Source organism: Lampetra fluviatilis, chromosome 74, assembly GCF_964198595.1.
Source record: "Lampetra fluviatilis chromosome 74, kcLamFluv1.1, whole genome shotgun sequence".
NCBI lineage: Eukaryota > Metazoa > Chordata > Hyperoartia > Petromyzontiformes > Petromyzontidae > Lampetra > Lampetra fluviatilis.
The window spans coordinates 1,636,949-1,657,177 of record NC_136348.1 but is presented as its reverse complement, the minus strand read 5'-3'; the positions used below and the strand labels follow the sequence as shown (position 1 = coordinate 1,657,177).

Below are 20,229 nucleotides of genomic sequence, written 5' to 3'. Positions count from 1 at the left end.
CCAATTCGTATGGCCACGTGAAATGTTCGAACGCTCACTGTGGAGGAGAGGCTGCCATTCCTCTGTCGGGAGCTGGACCGGTACCGTCTGGGTGTGGACCAACAACCATGCCCTGTCCCCGACCGCCCATGGAAGCACGTGTTCCTGCTGCCCCGTGTTCTTTTCATTAGCGGCTTTGCGCTCTGGCGGAGAAAAGTCCTCGTTATGAATCGTTTTGCAATGCTCCGGTCCCGAATCCCAATTGTACCGTGGATCACCTGCCCTCTATAACATGTAAACTAATAACACTAAAAACAATAACACTAAACGTTAAGCGACTATTAACTTTTTTCTATTTTTATAATTTATTCCACCATAAACAGAGGTACGGTTTGAGAACTTTATCAGAAGTATTATAATCGCACTCTGCTCATATGTATGTAAAGTGAACGTTCCATCGAATCGGTGGACGGATTTGCGAACTCTGGGGGTGCAGGGTTAGAATCGCATTCAAATTCCTAGAAACAATATGGTCTTATGAGCATTTTACAGTGCTTGAATGTATGTTATGGATGAGTGAGTGTGTGAGTGGGTGGGTGAGTGGGTGGGTGAGTGGGTGTTTGACTGGTTGAGTAGGTGAGTGGGTGGGTGAGTGAATGGGTGGGTGTGTGGGTGGGTGAGTGAGTGGGTGAGTGGATGGATGGGTGGGTGAGTGGGTGGGCGAGCGGGTGGGTGGGCGAGTGGGTGGGTGGGCGAGTGGGTGAGTGGGCGAGTGGGTAGGTGAGTGAGCGGGTGGGTGGTTGAGTGGGTGGGTGGGTGGGTGAGTGGGTGGGTGGGTGAATGAGTGAGTGAGTGTGTGGGTCGGTTGGTGAGTGGGTGGGTGGGTGAGTGTGTGGTGCCGGACGGGCAACTTTTTCGTGGACAGTGCTGTAGGAGGAGGGCTTCATGGCATCTATGACCACCACAGTGGCTTAACAGGGGCTCTGTACGGGTGCGAGGGGCTGGTAACCCCTCCACCTTCAATTAATTACCACTAGACCACAAATTAAATATGTAACTAATAAGCTTGTGCCGGAGGCCCTGGGGGGACAGGCTTCTATAACGTCTCCTGGCCAAACCCCAATTGGCGGAGCCAGGAGATTGAATCGACAGGGCTGTGTGCATATTCACACAGCCCTTTCGCATTTGCCTTTGCGTGCTTCTTGATAGCGCCGCCGTTTCTGTTGATTCGCGCCGGCCTCTGCGTAAAACACATGCGCCTGCAGGGGTGCGCGCGTGCACGCCACCACGTTCCTTTGGTGGTGGTGTACGTGGGGAGCGTGTGGGAGATAACCCCAGGCGGTGGTGAGCCAGCCACTTAGCCATGTGCCTCAGAGAGGGTGATGGCACGGGGGGGGCGATCACCCGATCGGACGGGGCCTGGCGAGAGGCGGCCGACAAGGAGGGGGGAGCGGGGAGTTGGACGTCGGCCTCCACATGTGCCACACCCATTTTTGACTGATTGGTGCACAGAGGCAAGGAGATTTATGATACTTAATCATTTGTTTCAACTGCTGAGGCAGATGGTGAAGCAGAGGGGCAGTGTGGCAGATTGGCAGTGGAGTTAAGGGGCAGTAGAGCATTGGGGCAAATGTGGGGCGGTTTGTTATGAAGAAGGCAAAACACCTAAATATGTTTTCCCAACACCGCTTGTAGAAGGACCATTTCCCAAAACCTTTCTTGTTGTCTATTTGTCTTTGTACCGCCGCACACACAGCTGGGATACCGCACACACGAGCCAAGACACATTTAACCAACACAGGCAGCACTCGCAAGCAATGCAACGTTACGTTGTGTCCTCATGGGTTGATTTCACGAAGTTTATAGTAACAACAACAACAATTATATTGATTCTAATTCTTAACACAGCATCCTTGAGACTTGGCACGTGCATGTTTTGTTAATTGTCTGCATCAGACCCCTCCAGCTCTCTCCCCCTGGGTCAGCTGCCCCTTCCATGTCCTTTAAACCATGGCAAGGTCATCCCATGAGTACTGCCTGGATGAAAACCAGCATGGAAGGGGCCCAGTGTGGGGCCGGCTATGCTAATGGAATAGTCCCGTGTGTGTGTGTGATGTGAGGTCTCCTGGCAGCAGTCATTCTCCGCTGTAGTCCTGGCATCTGCTGCTCAGCTTCATTCCCCAGCTGTGGTCCCGGTGGCACCGTCTCTCTGGGGAACCGTGTGGTGTGTGTAGCGAGTATCACGGGGTGGGTAGTGTGGTGATAGTGGTCACGGTTGGCACCGATGCACGACCACCGCCATCACCCTTACTGGGCGGTGGACCTGCCACCACAAAGCAGCACGCGGCGGAGGAGTGAGGCGATCGCTGTCGCCACTCGAGCGAGGCCCCCTCGCTTCCTCTTCTTTTCGTGCATCTCCACCTGCACCTCTTCCATTTTCTCCTCCGTCTCATCCTCATCCATCCCCTCTTCTTCATCCTCCACCACCATCTTCTCCTCTACCTCCTCCTCTTCCTGCGCCACCTCCATCTTCTCCATCTTCTTCTCCTCCGCTAGCACCATCTCTTCATCCTTCATCTCCTCCTCAACTTCTGGCACCACCATCTCCGACACCGTCTTCTCTTCCTCCTCTACCACCATTGTTGCCCCTTTGTCCGTCGTCTTCATGTCCTCCACCACGACCATCTGTTCATCCTTTGTTGTCTCCTTGTCCTCCATCTCCGTATTGTCTTTCTCCTCTCTCTCCGTGTTCTCCTCCATTGTCACCATCACAATCTCTTCCTCCTTTGCCTTCTCTTCCTCCGATTTCTCCTCCTCCTCTGTCTGTACCTCATCCTCCATCATCTCCTCCTTCACCTCTCCCTTCGTCTCCTTCTCCATAACCTCTGTCTTCACTTTAAAGGCCTGGACGAGTGAGGAGGAGGGCTGAGCTGGCACAGATCTGTGAACAGACAACACGACACCGTTCCACCTTGCTGCTACGGCAGACATGGCCATCTCCCCATCGTCCGTGGGTGGAATGTGTGGCGGATTAATTCGAGCTGAATAGAAACAGCAATCACGACATGGCCAGTGAGTGTGCTTAGTATTGGTGCTGTCATTCTCATGGCGCCAGGCTATCCTTGAGATAGGTGCAGCTGTGTCTCACACAGGCTGCTGTAGCTTCACAGTAGTGGGTGGCGTTGCTGTGCAAATTTAGCTGAATAATTTGAAGTGACATTTTTTTGGTTCTTTCAAAAAAGTCACGTAGGTATAAAATAAATCACAACGTTTCGATTGCAACACAAGCAATCATCATCAGGTGGGAAACCACAGCAATCCATTTTCTTGCAATAAAGACATGGCCATCGAAACGTCGTGATTTAATTTCATTTATTTGATTTCATACCTACGTGAATTTACCGATATAACCAAAGAGTATGGATCCCTGAAGTCACGAAAACTTAAAATCTAGATTGACATGTTTCTATATGTATATTCTAATTGACCCCTTGCACATAATGTCCTAAGCATTTCAAATGGCATCGATAGAGATCCTGAACGTCCACTGTGACGGAATGGGTGTGGATCTGTGTGGTCAATGCAGCAGCAATAATAGCCAAGGCGGGAAGCAAGATCTGAACTGTAAGCGGTGAGGAATGAGTGCACGACCATTTGGCCGCTTCAACACATCCATTGCATGTGATGAGCCTCTCGCATCTCTCATCTCATCGCGTTTTAAATTGGACACCCCTCTCAGTGGTAGCTGTCGCTGTGCATTACAAGGCGACTTGGCAGCTAGCCTGGAAATAGGCGATAGACAGCGAAAATCTCACGGTGGATGGAGGGTTACATGGTGAAGATATGCCCACTTTGTTACGTGGTCTAACCCAAAAACCAGTTATGAAAAATAAATCTGTCCTCAGTATAGCGGAATGTACACGTAGAGTTTGCAGTGTCTGTGAATTTTGAGAGCGCGACAGAGCTTGAGCACCTGTGCATCACAGCAACATTGACCTGGATTTGATTTCCACGTTTGGCCACATTCTCCGTGTGGATTATGCAGCCCCCTGTTCTGGGAATGTTCTGCAGCCTTCTCCCTGTTACTGAACCCACACAAGCAATGCAAATCGTTCAATTTGGATCGCAAACAGTAGCAACTTTCTTGCAAAATGCGAGCAAACTTGGCAGGATCCTCCTGAAAAAAAGTCTTGAGACCGAGTAAGGCTGATGCTGCGTGAGAAGCATGGCAATAAATAACAAAAATAACCACACAGGACGCACACGCAGACTGGTTTACCGTGGCTCAGCGATTCCGAAGTTTGCTTTATCTTCTTGGAAGCCCTCTTCTCCAAAGCTCGGAGCAAATGGGCTCAACACAGGATTGGAGGACGTGGCAGCGGTGGTGGTGGTGGCGGCGGTGGTGGTTGTGGCAGCGGCGGTGGCGGCGGTGGTGTCAGTGGTAGTGGTGCTGCTGCTGGTGGTATCGGTCTGGAGCCATTGTCGCTCGATCTTGGCGAGACGCTCCTCTTCCTCCTCGAGGCGCTTCTGCTCCACAAGACGCTTCTCCTCCATCAAGTGCTCCTCCTCCTCTTGACGCTTCACCTCAAGGAGGCGCTTCTCCTGCATGAGACGTTTCTCCTCGAGGAGCTTCACCTTGCGAAAGCGCCTCTCCTCAAGTCGCTTATTTTTTTTCTCAAGACGCTTCAGCTCTATGAGACGCTTCACCTCAAAGAGGCGATTCTCCTCCATGAGGTGCTTCTCTTCCTCGACCCGCTTCACATCTATGAGGCGCTTCTCTTCATCCAGATGCTTCTCCTTGAGACGCTTCACCTCGCGAAGGCGCTTTTCCTCCATGAAGCGCGTTTCTTCAAGGAGGCGCTTTTCCATGACGCGTTTCACGTCGTTGAGGATATTATTTCGAAGGCACTTCTGCTCCGTTTGGTGCTTCAACTTGGCGAGGCGCTTCACCTCATTGGGGCGCTTTTCTTCCATTGTGCATTTCTCCTTCGCAAGGCGCTTGTCCTCCTGGAGACGCTTCACTCCGCTGAAGTTCTTCACCTCCCCAATGCTCCTCTGTTCACGCGAAGATAAGCACATGACTATTCAGACATGTTCCCTCAGGACAAAATATATTCTCGCAGGCACACAAACATAGACGGGCACATAGACAAACAAAAATGCATACTGGCACATCTATGTACGGATGCAAACATGCACATTAACTCATGGCATGACGTGATGATGGAGGGATGGAGTGATGGTGTTGGGAGATTGTGTTGTGATATGGAGAGGTGAAATTGTGGAATGTTCTGGAGAGACGGTGCCTTGTGATGGTATTGACGCTTTATGAGGCTCTATGATATTGTATTGATTCTCGATTTGAAGCTTTCGTGACTGCAAGTATTCATACTCACGTATGTCACTTTACCGAAAAAACCTAAAAGTATATTGTATTGAGTTGGTGGTGGTGTGGTGTGATGAGAAAGGTGATGTGAAGAGATGGTGTGGTGATGTGAGATGCAGTGATGTTTTGGTGCAATTGTGTGGGAGTGTGGAGAGAATGTGGTGTTTGACTCCCATAGACCCCATACACACCTTTGGGGAACGATTTTCATAGCTTTGGCCTGGGAAAGGGTCCACTTCATCCATAATGTCCCCCCACGTGGTCGACTGGCGCCATGACTCCCGGGCTACGGAAAACAAAATTAATTCAAACGACGAGTAATGTCTTAGAGAACGAAGCACGTGGAGATTCACGGAACTAATTCTGAGATTCCTGCAATTACCTCTTAACACATAACATGACCTGCTGTTGAGAAATATTAGTCACATGGCAGTAAAACTTTACAAGTAAATATTTTTGTAAGCATGTTGAGACCATCAATTCCATGAACTTGAGACCCCCGTTTAAACAAAGATGCCTGAAACGCAGCTCTAAATCCATGCTGTCTGCCTCACTTGACCGTTACCTCTTTCCATTACCACCAAGCCACGTCCACTAAAAATAATTAATCAGGGAGCTGCCTCCTCTGCATAAAAGCCACGTGATGCAGGTAACTGGGACTTACCATCATAGTCCTCCAAGATGTCAGCCCACTTGCGTTGTCTGTCCATGTTGTTGGGAAGGAATAGTTTCTGTTTGATGTTGGAGGGCCTGGGGAGGTTGTAAAAACGCTCAGATTTAGCAACCTTTTGAATCACTCATCCTCTCAATTATTACATATTTGACCACCCACTGCATTAAATCGCCAGACATAACCGTGATGTTTAACCTCTAATCCAGACAAGCATGTTGATGCACAGCCCATTTGTATTAATCGACTGCTTGATAAAGGCCCCCCTATGTCTTGTAGGTCATTGGGGTCAAATGACCATACTTAAATTATTTGTTATGACCCGAGAATGACGTCGTAGGTCACGTGATGTCAGAAGTACCGCCCATGTGGCTGTGACGTCACAGATAGGAGACGTCTATGGCAGCAGCTTGGGTCTGAGCTAAAAGGCAGACTCCGCCCCCGTGTTGCATAACATTCAATACATGTAATGCAGGGCACAATTATGCAGGCAATCAGAACACAATCATTATAGACATGTTAATCATATTATATAAGATTTAAACAGGTTAGTTATGAACGTTTTAAATGTTAACTTGCTTTGGGTCTAAACAATGGCAGTAACAGTAACATATCAGAGCATGCCAAGTAACCTAACTAATAGTCCTAATTTGGTTTAAGAAAATCCAAATACCAACATATACAAAAATAAGGAAGCTTTAGTTTGTAGTCAAAACGTGCAATAAAAATAAACAACACACATCGTCAACAGGGACGCTCACCTCGTTGAGGATTCGCTCTGCAAATGCTTCTTCTGCTGCTGCTCACTCGTGCGCATTCCTCTCGACTGCGGGTGGAGGCGTGGCTATGACGTAACAGAGGTGACGTCACTACAGCGAGGCTCCGCCCCCACGCGCTTGGCGGGCGCACCACGTGGTGCAGTGCGGGTGTTGTGCGTCACCGGAAACAGCAGAGCCCTCGGTTCGACATTAAACATTTGCCCCCTCGCTTTGTGCTGTTTTTGATGTCGCCGTTACTGCGGCGAGGACTGAAGCGATGCCTGGCCATCAGGCCTGGCATATACCTAGGCCTCAGGCTTCATATTTGTTCGTAGTTATTTTTTGTTTAATTGGAATTATTAACTTGCATTTCATTCATTACATTTCAAGCGTATAAACACCATCCCATTGGTTTATTTACTTTTAAATTCAGGTTTGTATTATAGTTTTTGATCTGTAGTTAAATTTAAGTGAGTGAGGTGGTTGTACTAAGTGTGAATTTGAGTTACATGTAAATCTTAAACAACTACGCTGGTTTGGTCGTCTGCGTGCGTGTCTGGACTTTTATTTATTTATTTACGGCCCCACCCTGACAGCTCACTCTGATTCGATGAAAATAAAACAGCTGGCAAAAAGCCAAAGCTCACTTTGATTCGATAAAAATAAATGAATAAAACGCCCGGAAGAGAGCGATAGCATAGGTCTGGCAAGGTCTGCGCCGCAGTGCTGCAGTGCACTGTGGGCGCAGACCCTGCGCTGTGTGAGTGTGGTGTGTATGCAAGTGTGCGAATGGTAGTTACGCTAATATTACGTTTATTTATGTAAAAAATGGGTGCTGCGTGCTGCGATTAGTGGAGTCCCCAAACAACTTTACCTTACGAGTAGGCAGGGGTCGCTATACAGTAAGTCTTAGCGGACTGAGCTGGCAGCTTCACCTGCCGGGACCACGGCCAGTTGCGTAGCGCCCCCTACAGTTTCGCCCATGGGTCAATACCCCCATGGGGCAACCCAGCTGACTGTTTGATGGGTACAATTGGTACTTTTCGGTTTATCCGGCCTATTACCATTATTATGTATTGACGTTGATCAGGTCTCCATGGACGGCTTGCTGTCTACTTCGGTTGTGTAATTTAGATGTTGTGCATGCTGCTGCTGGTAAGGGCATGTGTTGCATAATATGCAGCATGTGTCCGCGTATCATGTTTGGCACGGATGCAGTTGGCGTTACTGTACATTTATCATGTTTTGGAGTGCCAATCCCATGCACTTTGAAATTTAATAAACTGTCAAAAAAGGTTGCAGCCCGGCTCCCGCCGCTGTCACTCTCTGCCCGTTGCACAAGCCATGTCGGAATTTGCGACATGCTAAAACAATCAGTACAGTGTGACACCACCCGGGTAACTCCCGGGATCAAAATGGCCATTGGAAAGTGATACATACATTTTACATGCATACATACTACATACAGACATATCACATGCATACAGTACATATTACATACAGGCATGTTACATACGGACGAGCAAAGTGTGATTACTAGAGGACCACGGTGTGAATTCGAATATCACACTTCAATGTTCGGTGTTCTAATCTTTAACACCAGTTTATTGTTATTTTATAGCGTTATAATGTATCGCTCATAGCTTATATTGTTAGAGTTCACAACATTATAGTTTACTATAACACTCGTTTGTAGTGTTATTTTAAAGCGTTACAATGTATAGCTCATAGTTTAAAGGTTATATTGTTAGAGTTTATAATGTTAGAGTATGCTATGTGAGTTTACAATTTGAGAGTTTGTGGACGTGCCCTGTTCTCGTGGGACCCGACACGGATTTGGAAATAATTGCTATGATCATGTCTGAGCTGGGATGAGCGACTAATGTTTACTTTGTTTAATCATAACTGTGTGTAGGTTAGTGCCATCGGGGTTTAGTGAATACTACTCATGAATGAACTCATACTTCTTTCGGATATAAATTTAAATCGTGTTGGTAGAACAAGTCGCCTGCCTTTTCTAGACGAATTGTTATCTTCAAGTGCGTCCGTAAATATACCGCTAAAATACACAGCATAGGGAAGGCTGCCTTGTTCGGGAGATGTAGTTTGGCTAAGGCGCTGTGGCCGGGTGATGACACGGATTCTGAAACAATGGAGTTAAACACTCGCTGCTTGGCCCCGTCGACGGCAGCGGAGGCTGTCATATACCGCCCCATTTACGAGTTGGCTGTATGATGTGTATAGTTGAAGGTGCTAGGTGTTGCCTTCTTCTAACAGCTACTAACGTGCGTGTGTTGTCTGTTTTTAGAATTTGCCCATTGATATTGTTCTTTTATTGCAGCGTTTTTTGTTGTTGAGTTCTGTCATTTGTTTAAGAATTCGTCACGTGAGCGTGGTGTTTTGCTTGTGGGAATTTCGCTTTTTCACAATTTGTGATTGTTATAATAATTGTAACGATTCATAATCTCATGAGTTTATAATGGGGTTGTGCGTGTATTTATATAAATATATTCCGTCATTTGTTATTCGATGACATCTAGCAGTGAAAATCGTGATTGTAATATGACCATGTTGTAATTGTGATCATTTTTATCCGATCCTTGCACGTACACTATACATACATATTAGCGATTCTTATACGACCACACTGTGATTCTAATGCTTCTAATTATATTATAATACCTTAACTCCGTTTATATGGTTATGAATTATAACACTAGTTTATAATAGTTTAATGTTTAGTGTTTTCGTTTATAGTATTACAGTTTACATGTTATAAAGTACAGTTTATCCCCGACATACTTCGCGGATTAGGGACTGTTACGTTAATGAACGATTAACTACGGGGACCTTTCCCCTCAAGGGTAGACAGCCAAGATGCTTCTGGGTAAGGGCATACTTGTGTGACGGAGATCCTCCACCTGAAATTATCTTAACATGTTTTTTCTAGGAACATTATAAAATAAAGACCGGACAAACATTTGTAAAAAATACGTTTTTATTCATCTGCAATAATTTTTACGTCAAAACTCGAAGGAATACCAAAGCGTTAAAGTATCATTCCCCATTATTTCCTTATTAGTTCACCACATTTGTTCACTGTGCGTCTATGTTGAAGTTAAGGCCATATATCCAACGAACGCGTCATCAATGTACATCCTGAAATCGCTATCTAAAGTCGATTAATACCAATCAAAAAAAAGCTATATACTTGAAAAAAAAACTTTTAAATGTTGAGTAAAGATGTACCTACATACGCATTCCAACTTTAGCTCAACAGGAACACTTAACGACTACAATTGAACCCTCTCACAACCAGTGCTCATCACACCACTTCGGCAAGTAATCCGATAACATTACAAACCACCACTGTGCACGTAATTAAACTAAAAAAACTGTAAAACTAAAATGGTCAAAATTATAACCAAAAAAGTACTCGATACGGATTAAAAGGTATAACCACATGACGTAATATTTTGTCAGTCACCCCGAGCTCTCTGGTTGACTCTCGAGCCACTCCATTACATCCAGCCATCTCTCGGGATCCAACTGCATGGGATCGAAGGTGGAAACTTCTTCAGGAATCATTGCGGCACCTTGAATTTCAGCTTTTGATTTCAGTTTTCTATCATTGTGGACCTTCTGATGCCTGTTCATGGTTGATGACCGTGCAAATGCCTTCCCACACACAGAGCACGGGAATGGCTTCTCACCAGTGTGTGTGCTCTGATGGTTTTGAAGAGTTGATGCCTGTGCAAATGTCTTCCCACACACAGGGCACAGGAATGGCTTCTCGCCCGTGTGTGTACTCTGGTGTCTCTGAAGATTTGACGACTGTGCAAATGTCTTCCCACACACAGAGCACAGGAATGGCTTCTCGCCCGTGTGTGTTCTCTGGTGTCTCTTAAGACTTGATTGCCGTGAAAATGCCTTCCCACACACAGAGCAATTTAATGTCTCCTTGCCCCCGTGTGCGTGGGGCTGTGGAGAGCGTCTCTGCTCCATGTGAGCGTAGTAACAGTAGCGGTGTTATTGAGTCAAAATTACGCTATCGGCCGCAATTATGTTTAGCGTTGAGTTTTGGATTTTGTTAACTGCTAAAACAATAACGACACTCGCGTCTAACAGTGACGCAAAAAAATCCCGCTAATTCAACGACGAAAACGTTTAAGAGTTTATCCGCGAAAATAGACACTTACTTGGAGATTCACGGTATATCGATGTCTGTAACCCGTCTGAAGATGTCGCCACGAACTCTCCCGACGCAAAGTCGCCTAACTGTCGACGCAGCAATTGTGCTCGCCAGGCTGCGTTGTCTCGCGGTTGAAGGGCGATCAGCAGAGCGACGAGTCGAGCGTCCAACCTCATCAAGTTCCCTCTCGAAATGGCATTGAGCTCTGCTTCTGAGCCGCCTTATAACTCCCCCCCTAGGATCCAATCCTTTGTCTTTCAGGATATTTGCATTCGATTGTTAATTTTGGAAGGCACAATCCGCATGTTTATTAACATACCGAAGGGTAATGTGCCCATTGTGCTTCATGCGTGAATATGTAAGTGCATCTCAGTGTGTAATTGTGCGCTTATTTTGAATAAATGGGATTAAAGTGAATGCAGCACTCCGGAGACAAACAGCGAGGCATGGTTTTGCCAGCCACCACCTCGTTTGCCGCAGCGACTTTAATAGCTGCTCTCAAACAACACTGTCACCAATAGTGGTTTATGGGCTAGGGTGTTAAGCGGACAATCAGTCGTTTTGGGCAAGGCGTATGGGATAATACACACCTCTGTTATCCCATAAACACAATACACAGCAGCGGGAAGGCTGCCTTGTTGGGGAGATGTAGTTTGGGTAAGGCGCTTTGACTGGAGTTCGGCGATGTGACTGGGTGATCACACGGATTCCGAAAAGCAGCTTAGACGATACGATCCACTGCGCTCCATCTCCCCACATGGACAACGACATTCTAGTTTAAAAAAAATTACATTGATTCGACACATTCAGTGGACAGTGTGATTCTAATACGACTAGCGGGATTCGAATAATTGTAATTAGATTCTAATCCTGCACATCCTACCCCTGGTTCGCATATTCACTTATCATACGTACGACCACAGTGTGAAAGATTAGCATGATGTTAATGTAAGAAATAAGCATGTAACCGTAGAAAAGGAGGAGAGCGGCCTCCTCGACGAGGAAGTGCAACCCAACGGGTGCAATCCAAAGGGCATGAGAGCATGATTTATAATATTATATGTTTGAGTTTAACATGTGAGAGTTTACAATGTCTGAGTTGATCAAATGCACCGATCAAGGGCGTCAATTCGGTGCGATTGATCATAGTTTTTGATCAAAGGCATTATCCCATCACGGAACACCACATCCCTGCGTATATAACAGCAAATAAAGCAACTACAGCAGCAACAACGATATCATCAACGACAACAGCAGCAACATCACATTTCGAGGGCAATGCAGCTACTTCTGATTCTGATTTTTCTGCTGCCCGGCAGGACCCCACACGTCTTTGTAAATGATTGCTATGATCATGTCTGAGCTGAGGTTTGAGCGAATAAAGTTTACTTTGTCTCACCATAACTGTGTGTGGGTTAGTGTCATAGGGGCTAGGCGAATACTACTCATTAATGAACTCGCACTCCTTTATGACCGACATTGTACTAATTTTGGTTGATCGAGTAGAACCAGGCACGTGCCATGTCCAGGCGAATGATTATAAACAATAGTGTCCTTAAATAAAATGCTAAAATTAACGTTAACACTGGATTCAACGTGCACCTCTTAACAACTGCCTCGCATTTACGACAAATGATTGCATTTGCACATAACATACATTCAAGCACAGTAAAATGCTAATACTATTGTTATTCTAGGAATTTTAATGCGATTCTTACCCTGCACCTCCCACAATTCGCATATCCGATCCCCGGTTCGATTGAACGAACACTTTACATACATATGAGCAAAGTGCGAATATAATACTTCTAATGAGATGTGAATACCGTATCCATAAATTGACTAAATATGAAAATGCGTCGTTAAGCCCGCCACCACCCAACACACCTAATTAGTAAGGGTTGTCACGTCCAGCACAATGGTGTGTTTGAGAGCCAAGGTCACAACATATACAATCTAAGTACGACGTTTCGCCAGTAATTACAACAATCTTCATTAGGCGACGGCCAGTTTTGTGGAGACGTCCTCCTGTTTCGTTCCGTAAATAGAGAGGTAGATGTGATGACAAAACGTGTGTGCTCTTCTTGCGCGAAGTGGGGAAGGGGGGGTGTTAATGGATACATATATATATATATATATGGCTCTGGGTACCCATTTCCGTTTGGGTTTTTTATATGGTAATCAACGTACATTAGGCATGCGAATTAAGTTAACCCATTGACCTTGTACTTCCTGTCGATTGGGTGTACTAAGATAGGCTGCTAACGGTAATCCTAATTGAAGAATAGTGACCGGAATAGACATGCTTTAGTAACGAATTGTCATGTTCTGTTTAAGTGACAAACCTTACTATTTTGATGTGTCGGGTGGTGGCGGGTTTAACAATATATATTTTTTACTTACGCAATTTAACCCCAAAAACCTGTTCGATTGAACATACACTATACATATTTATGAGCAGAGTGCTATTCAAATACTTCTAATGAGATTTTAATACCGTACCTCCGTTAATGGTGTAATACATTATTAAACCAGTTTATAGTAGTTTAATGTTTAGTGTTATCGTTTATAATGGTACAGTTGACATGTTATATAGTACAGTGGATCTCCAGTATACTTCGGGATTAGGGACCAGAATGCAGCGAAACGATTTATAACGGGGCCATTCGCCTCTAGGAACATGTTAATGGGGAGACAGCCAAGATGCTGCTCGTTAAGGGCAGACTTGTGTGACGGAGATTAGCGACTACTACCGAAAAATTAGCTCACACTCATTTATGATAGAATTTGTCATAATTTTGGTTGATTACGGAGAACAAGACACCTGCTATGTTGACGAATTCTTAGTACATATATTGTACTTACCCATATTGCTAAAATATCGTTAACACTAGTGTAATAAACCTCCTTGAGACTGCTTCTGGAATCAGTCCTTTTTATTTTCAACTTCCACAGTTACACTTTACACACACTCCCCGTTGCTGGCAGACAACTGAGAGAGGGCAGACTTCTCGCAAAGTCCCCACCGCGCACGTGGCACCCAGAGCCCCGTACGCGCGTGACTCTTGCTCTTGTCGTCCCCAAGTCTGCTCACGACTGTCCTCTCTCCCTCTCTCTTAATCCCTTCGTCACGTGGTACCCCCCAGCCAATCATCTATAGACAGCGTTGACCGTTCCCGATGGTTCCCTGTCAATCCCTGGACCACGCCTCTGATCCGGCTCCCCATTAGCTGAGGCCCCGATTGGCCAGGCCAATGACCCCTGCTAACTCGCCGCGATCACGCCAAGGCCATGCTCCCTGGCTCATCCCTTATTGGCTACAAAGCAGGACCGGCAAGCCAATCCCCACGTGAACCCTCTATGGCTGTTATTACACTAGAATAAGCTTGCAGTTCTTAGCCATCTCATCTCGTTGCTTCAAAGATGCTCGAAGTTGAGTGTCCTGATGTGGTCTGACGCATTTACTGTGATTAAATTGAAGAATTTAAAGCGGTCCACAACCCTGAATTGTGCAGCTTGGAATAATGGAGGAATTCGCATTTATTTTGTTGGTTTTTGGAACCGAGGCCATAATTAGGAGGTACATCACAAGCGAAAGCGATAGTATTTGCCAAGAATATCTTCATTAATCGAGAACGAAAGTAGGAAGTTCAAATGGTGTCATATACCGCCTAATTTTCGAGTTGGATATTTGGGGCTGTATAATGTGTAAAGTTGAACGTGCTAGGTGTTGTCTTCTTCTAACAGCTACTAACGTGCGTGTGGTCTGTTTTTAGGATTTGTCCATTGTTGTTGAACTTGCTGTCGTGCGCATTTCTTGTTGAGTTCTGCCACTTTAGTGTTGCAGTTTGTTAAATAATCCGCCACGTGAGCGTGATGTTTTGCTTAGTGGGAATTTCGCTTTGTTACAATTTGTGATTGCTATAAAAATTGTAACGATTCATAAGCTCATGAGCTTATAATGTGTTTGTGCGTTAATTTATGAATATAAAACTGTCTATTGTTCTTCGATACCATTGAGATGTAACATTCATCCAGCAGTGAAAATCGTGATTCTATAACGACCGTAGTGTAATTGTAATGATTTTAATCCGATCCTTGCACGTACACTATACATACATATGAGCAAAGTGCTATTCTAATAAGACCACACTGTGATTCTACTGCTTATAATGAGATTCTAATACCTTACCTCCGTTTAGATCGTTCTAAATTAAAACACTAGTTTATAGTCTTTTTATGTTTAGTATTATCGTTTATAGTGTTACAGTTTACATGTTATAGAGTACAGTGTATCCCCGGCATACTTCGGGATTAAGGACTGGTAGGTTGAGAAACGATTAACTACGGGGACCTTTCCCCTCAAGGAACACGTGTTAATCGGGTAGACAGCCAAGATGCTGCCGTTTAAGGGCACACTTGTGTGATAGAGATCCTCCTCCTGAAATAATCTTAAAATGTTTTTGCTAGGAACATTATAAAATAAAGAACGGACAAACATGAGTTAATAATACGTTTTTATTCATCTGCAATCATTTTTACGTCAAAACTCGAATGGAATATTTATTATGTCCTATGTTCACACATTTCCAGTACAATGCAAACCATTTCCGTTCCAGGAATACCAAAGCGTTAAAGTATCATTCCCCATTATTTCCTTATTAGTTCATCACGTTTGTTCACCTGTGCGTCTATGTTGAAGTCAAGGCCATATATCCAACGAACGCGTCATCAATGTACATCCTGAAATCGACTATCTAAAGTCGATTATTACCAACCAAAAAAAACTTTATACTTGAAAAAAAACCTTTTAAAATGTTGAGTAAAGCTCTAACTACAGACGCATTCCAACTTTAGCTCAACAGGAACACTTAACGACTACAATTGAACCCTCTCACAACCAGTGCTCATCACACCACTTCGGCAAGTAATCCGATAACATTACAAACCACCACTGTGCACGTAATTAAACTCACAAAAACTGTAAAACAAAAATGGTCAAAATTATACACAAAAGTACTCGATACGGCTTAATAGGTATAGCCAAATGACATAATATTTGTTCAGTCACCCCGAGCTCTCTGGTTGACTCTCGAGCCACTCCATTACATCCAGCCATCTCTCGGGATCCAACTGCATGGGATCGAAGGTGGAAACTTCTTCAGGACTCATTGCAGCACCTTGAATTTCAGCTTTTGATTTCAGTTTCCTATCATTGTGGACCTTCTGATGCCTGTTCCTGGTTGATGAGTCTGCAAATGTCTTCCCACACACAGGGCACTGGAATGGCTTCTCGCCCGTGTGTGTTCTCTGATGATTATGAAGATTTGATGACTTTGAAAATGTCTTCCCACACACAGGGCAAAGGAATGGCTTCTCGCCCGTGTGTGTTCTCTGATGACTATGAAGCGTTGATGAGTCTGCAAATGTCTTCCCACACACAGGGCACAGGAATGGCTTCTCGCCCGTGTGTGTTCTCTGATGACTATGAAGATTTGATGACTTTGAAAATGTCTTCCCACACACAGGGCACACGAATGGCTTCTCGCCCGTGTGTGTTCTCTGGTGTCTCTGAAGATGTGATGGCCATGAAAAGGACTTCCCACACACAGAGCAATTGAATGGCTTCTTGCCTCCGTGTACGTGGGGCTGTGGAGAGCGTCTCTGCTCCATGTGAGCGTAGTAATAGCAGCGGTGTTTTCGAGTCAAAAGTACGCTATCGGCCGCAAGGATGTTTAGCGTTTATCCGCGAAAATAGACACTTACTTGGAGATTCACGGTATTTCGATGTCTGGAACCCGTCTGAAGATGTCGCCACGACCTTTCCCGACGCAAAATCGCCTAACTGTCGACACAGCAATTGTGCTCGCCAGGCTGCGTTGTCTCGCGGTTGAAGGGCGATCAGCAGAGCGACGAGTCGAGCGTCCAACCTCATCAAGTTCCCTCTCGAAATGGCATTGAGCTCTGCTTCTGAGCCGCCTTATAACTCCCCCCCTAGGATCCAATCCTTTGTCTTTCAGGATATTCGCATTCGATTGTTAATTTTGGAAGGCACAATCCGCATGTCTATTAACATACCGAAGGGTAATGTGCACATTGTGCTTCATACATGAATATGTAAGTGCATCTCAGTGTGTTATTGTGCTCTTATTTTGAATAAATGGAAAAACACGTTCCCCATGCCCTCCATTGTCTTCGATTTAAAGTGAATGCTGCCCCGTTGCGTTCCCAAAAATCGCCGAGCTTCGGGAGTGAGCACGTACAGACGCGTAGTGACCACACTTGCAATACAATCACTCTAACATCAGTTACCAAAATCCGATCTGGTACATGGTCTCCGCTTGGTCTGGTTTGTATCCGTCATCACTCTGGAGACAAACAGCGAGGCATGGTTTGGCCAGCCACCAGCAGCTATTAAAGTCGCCAAAGCGACTTTAATAGCTGCTCTCAAACAACACTATCACCAATGGTGGTTTACAGGCTAGGCTGTTAAGCGGACAATCAGTCTTTTTGGGCAAGGCGTATGCGAAAATACACACCTCTGTTATCCCATAAACATAATGCACAGCATCGGTAAGGCTGCCTTGTTTGGGAGATGTAGTTTGGGTAAGGTGCTGTCACTGGAGTTAGGCGATGTTACTGGGTTTTCACACGGATTCCTAAAAGCAGCTTAGACGATATGATCCACTGTGCTCCATCTCCCCACATGGACAACGACATTCTCAGTTAAAAAAAAATGAATAGAAATGTTTAAATACGTTTTTTTAATCATGTGTATTGTATAAATGTTATAATGTGTGATTGGTATACTCATTGATACGACACATTCAACCAACAGTGGACAGTGTGATTTTAACACGACTATTGGGATTCGAATAATTGTAATTCGATTCTAATCCTGCATATCCTACCCCCGGTTGGCATATTAACTTACCATACGTACAACCACAGTGTGATTCTAATTAGCTCAGTGCGATTCTAATGATTAGTATGCGATTATTATCCCATACCTCCAATTATGTGGTTCTGCACTATAACAGTTAATCGTATTTTAAAGCGTAACAATGGATAGGTTGTAGTTCATAGGCTATAATATTATATTTCACTATGTTAGAGTTTAACATGTGAGAGTTTACAATGTCAGAGTTGATCAAATGCGACGATCAAGAGCGTCAATCTTAATCGACGCAGAAGCAAATACAGCAGCAGCAACATCACATTTCGAGGGCGACGCAGCTACTTCTGATTCTGCTGCTTCCGCTGCTCAGATATTTGTTGCCAGGCCCTGCTCTTGCGGGACCCCACACGTCTTTGGAAATGATTGAGATGATGATGTCTGAGCTGATAATAATTTAATAAAGAGTACTTTGTTTGTGTGTAGGTCTGTGTCATCGGGGATCAGCGAATACTGCTTATGAATGAACTCACACACCTTTATGACTGACATTGTACTAGTTTTGGTTGATCGAGACGAACAAGGCACGTGCCATGTCCAGACGAATTGATATTAACAATATTGCCCTTAAATATAATGCTAACACTGGATTAACGTTAATACTGGATTAAACATGCACATTTTAAACAGTGCCTCGCATTTATGACTAACGATTCGCATTTGCACATAACATATATTCAAGCACAGTAAAATGCGCATACGAACATATTGTTACTAGAATAATTTTAATGCGATTCTAACCCTGCAAACCCCCACAGTTCGCATATCCGTCCCCCGATTCGATTGAACGTATACTTTACAAACATATGAGCGATTAAAATGCTTCTAATGACATTCTCATACCGTAACTCCGTTTATGGTGGAATCTATTATATAAAAAAAAAATTAAAGTCGTTTAATGTTTAGTGTTATTGTTCATAGTGTTATCAGTTTACATGTTATAGAGTACAGGTGATCCCCATAAAAACTTCGGGTTTCGGGACCAGAACGTTGTGAAACGATTTACAACGAGGAACTTTCCCTGCCAGAGCGCAAGACGCTAATTAAAAGAACACGGGGTGGCGGGAACACGTGCTTCCATGGGCGGTCGTAGACAGGTTGTATTGCCCACAGGTGACACCGGGTACGTCCACCAAGTTGCTCCGCCCATGGCGGGGTCTTGTTGAAGTCATAGAGGTGAAATGGCCGCAGTGTGTACCCATGTAGTTATGTCCGTCCCCACCCAGACAGCTCATCCCCATGTCCTGTACAGCCCAAGTCTGGTGTGTCCGACGTGGTGGGGCACTCGGCAACGGAAACCGTACGCCAAAGGAAATGTGTTGTGGCGCCCACAGTTTCTGAGCCCCTGAGGCCCGGGGTGCCTCAAGGATCCGCCACGTGCGAGGAACCGGTGCCTGGAGCTCAGTCAAATTCTTCAAAAGTAGCCAGGGACCTGCCTAATCCTTCAAGGCTGTGGTGCGAGCCCTTGACTTACGACATTAGTGTGATTCTAAGAGGACCACGGAGTAATTCTAATAATTTGAATGCGAATCCAGTGTTAACGTTAATCCAGTGTTAGCATTATATTTAAGGACAAATTGTTGATAACAATTCGTCTCGACATGGCACGTGCCTTGTTCGTTTCGATAAACCAAAATTAGTACAATGTCGGTCATAATGGAGTACGAGTTATTTAATGAGTAGTATTCGCTGAGCCCCCAGATACTAACCTACACACAGTTATGATTAAACAAAGTAACGTTTAGTCTCTAAATTCTCAGCTCAGACATGATCATCGCAATCATGCTCCATGTGAGCGTAGTAACAGCAGCGGTGTTATCGAGTCAAAAGTACGCAATCGGCCTCGATTTAAAGTGTTTAGCGTTGAGTTTTGGATTTTGTTAACTGCTAAAACAAGAACGACACTCGCGTCTAACCGAGACGCAAAAAATTCCCGCTAATTTGACGACGAACACGTTTAAGAGTTTATCCACGAAAATAGACACTTACTTGGAGATTCACGGTATATCGGTGTCTGAAACCCGTCTGAAGATGTCGCCACGAACTCTCCGGACGCAAAGTCGCCTAACTGTCGACACAGCAATTGTGCTCGCCAGGCTGCGTTGTCTCGCGGTTGAAGGGCGATCAGCAGAGCGACGAGTCGAGCGTCCAACCTCATCAATTTCCCTCTCGAAATGGCATTGAGCTCTGCTTCTGAGCCGCCTTATAACTCCCCCCCTAGGATCCAATCCTTTGTCTTTCAGGATATTTGCATTCGATTGTTAATTTTGGAAGGTACAATCCGCATGT

General features: G+C 45.0%; 2 protein-coding genes across 2 annotated transcripts in view; one reads left to right on the top strand and one right to left on the bottom strand.

Moving 5' to 3' along the window:
• Positions 1 to 20,229, top strand: part of LOC144953340 (uncharacterized) — a gene marked incomplete at its 5' end in the record, with an annotated part of 276,268 nt that overhangs the window by 50,552 nt on the left and 205,487 nt on the right. The gene's annotated exons all lie outside the window — the stretch shown is intronic.
• The window catches only part of LOC144953321 (uncharacterized), a 109,447-nt gene that overhangs the window by 33,104 nt on the left and 56,114 nt on the right, over positions 1 to 20,229 (bottom strand). The window contains 2 exon segments of the mRNA XM_078883887.1: positions 10,443 to 10,748; positions 16,273 to 16,634. Of these exon segments, the coding sequence (XP_078740013.1) occupies positions 10,443 to 10,748; positions 16,273 to 16,634 (668 nt within the window).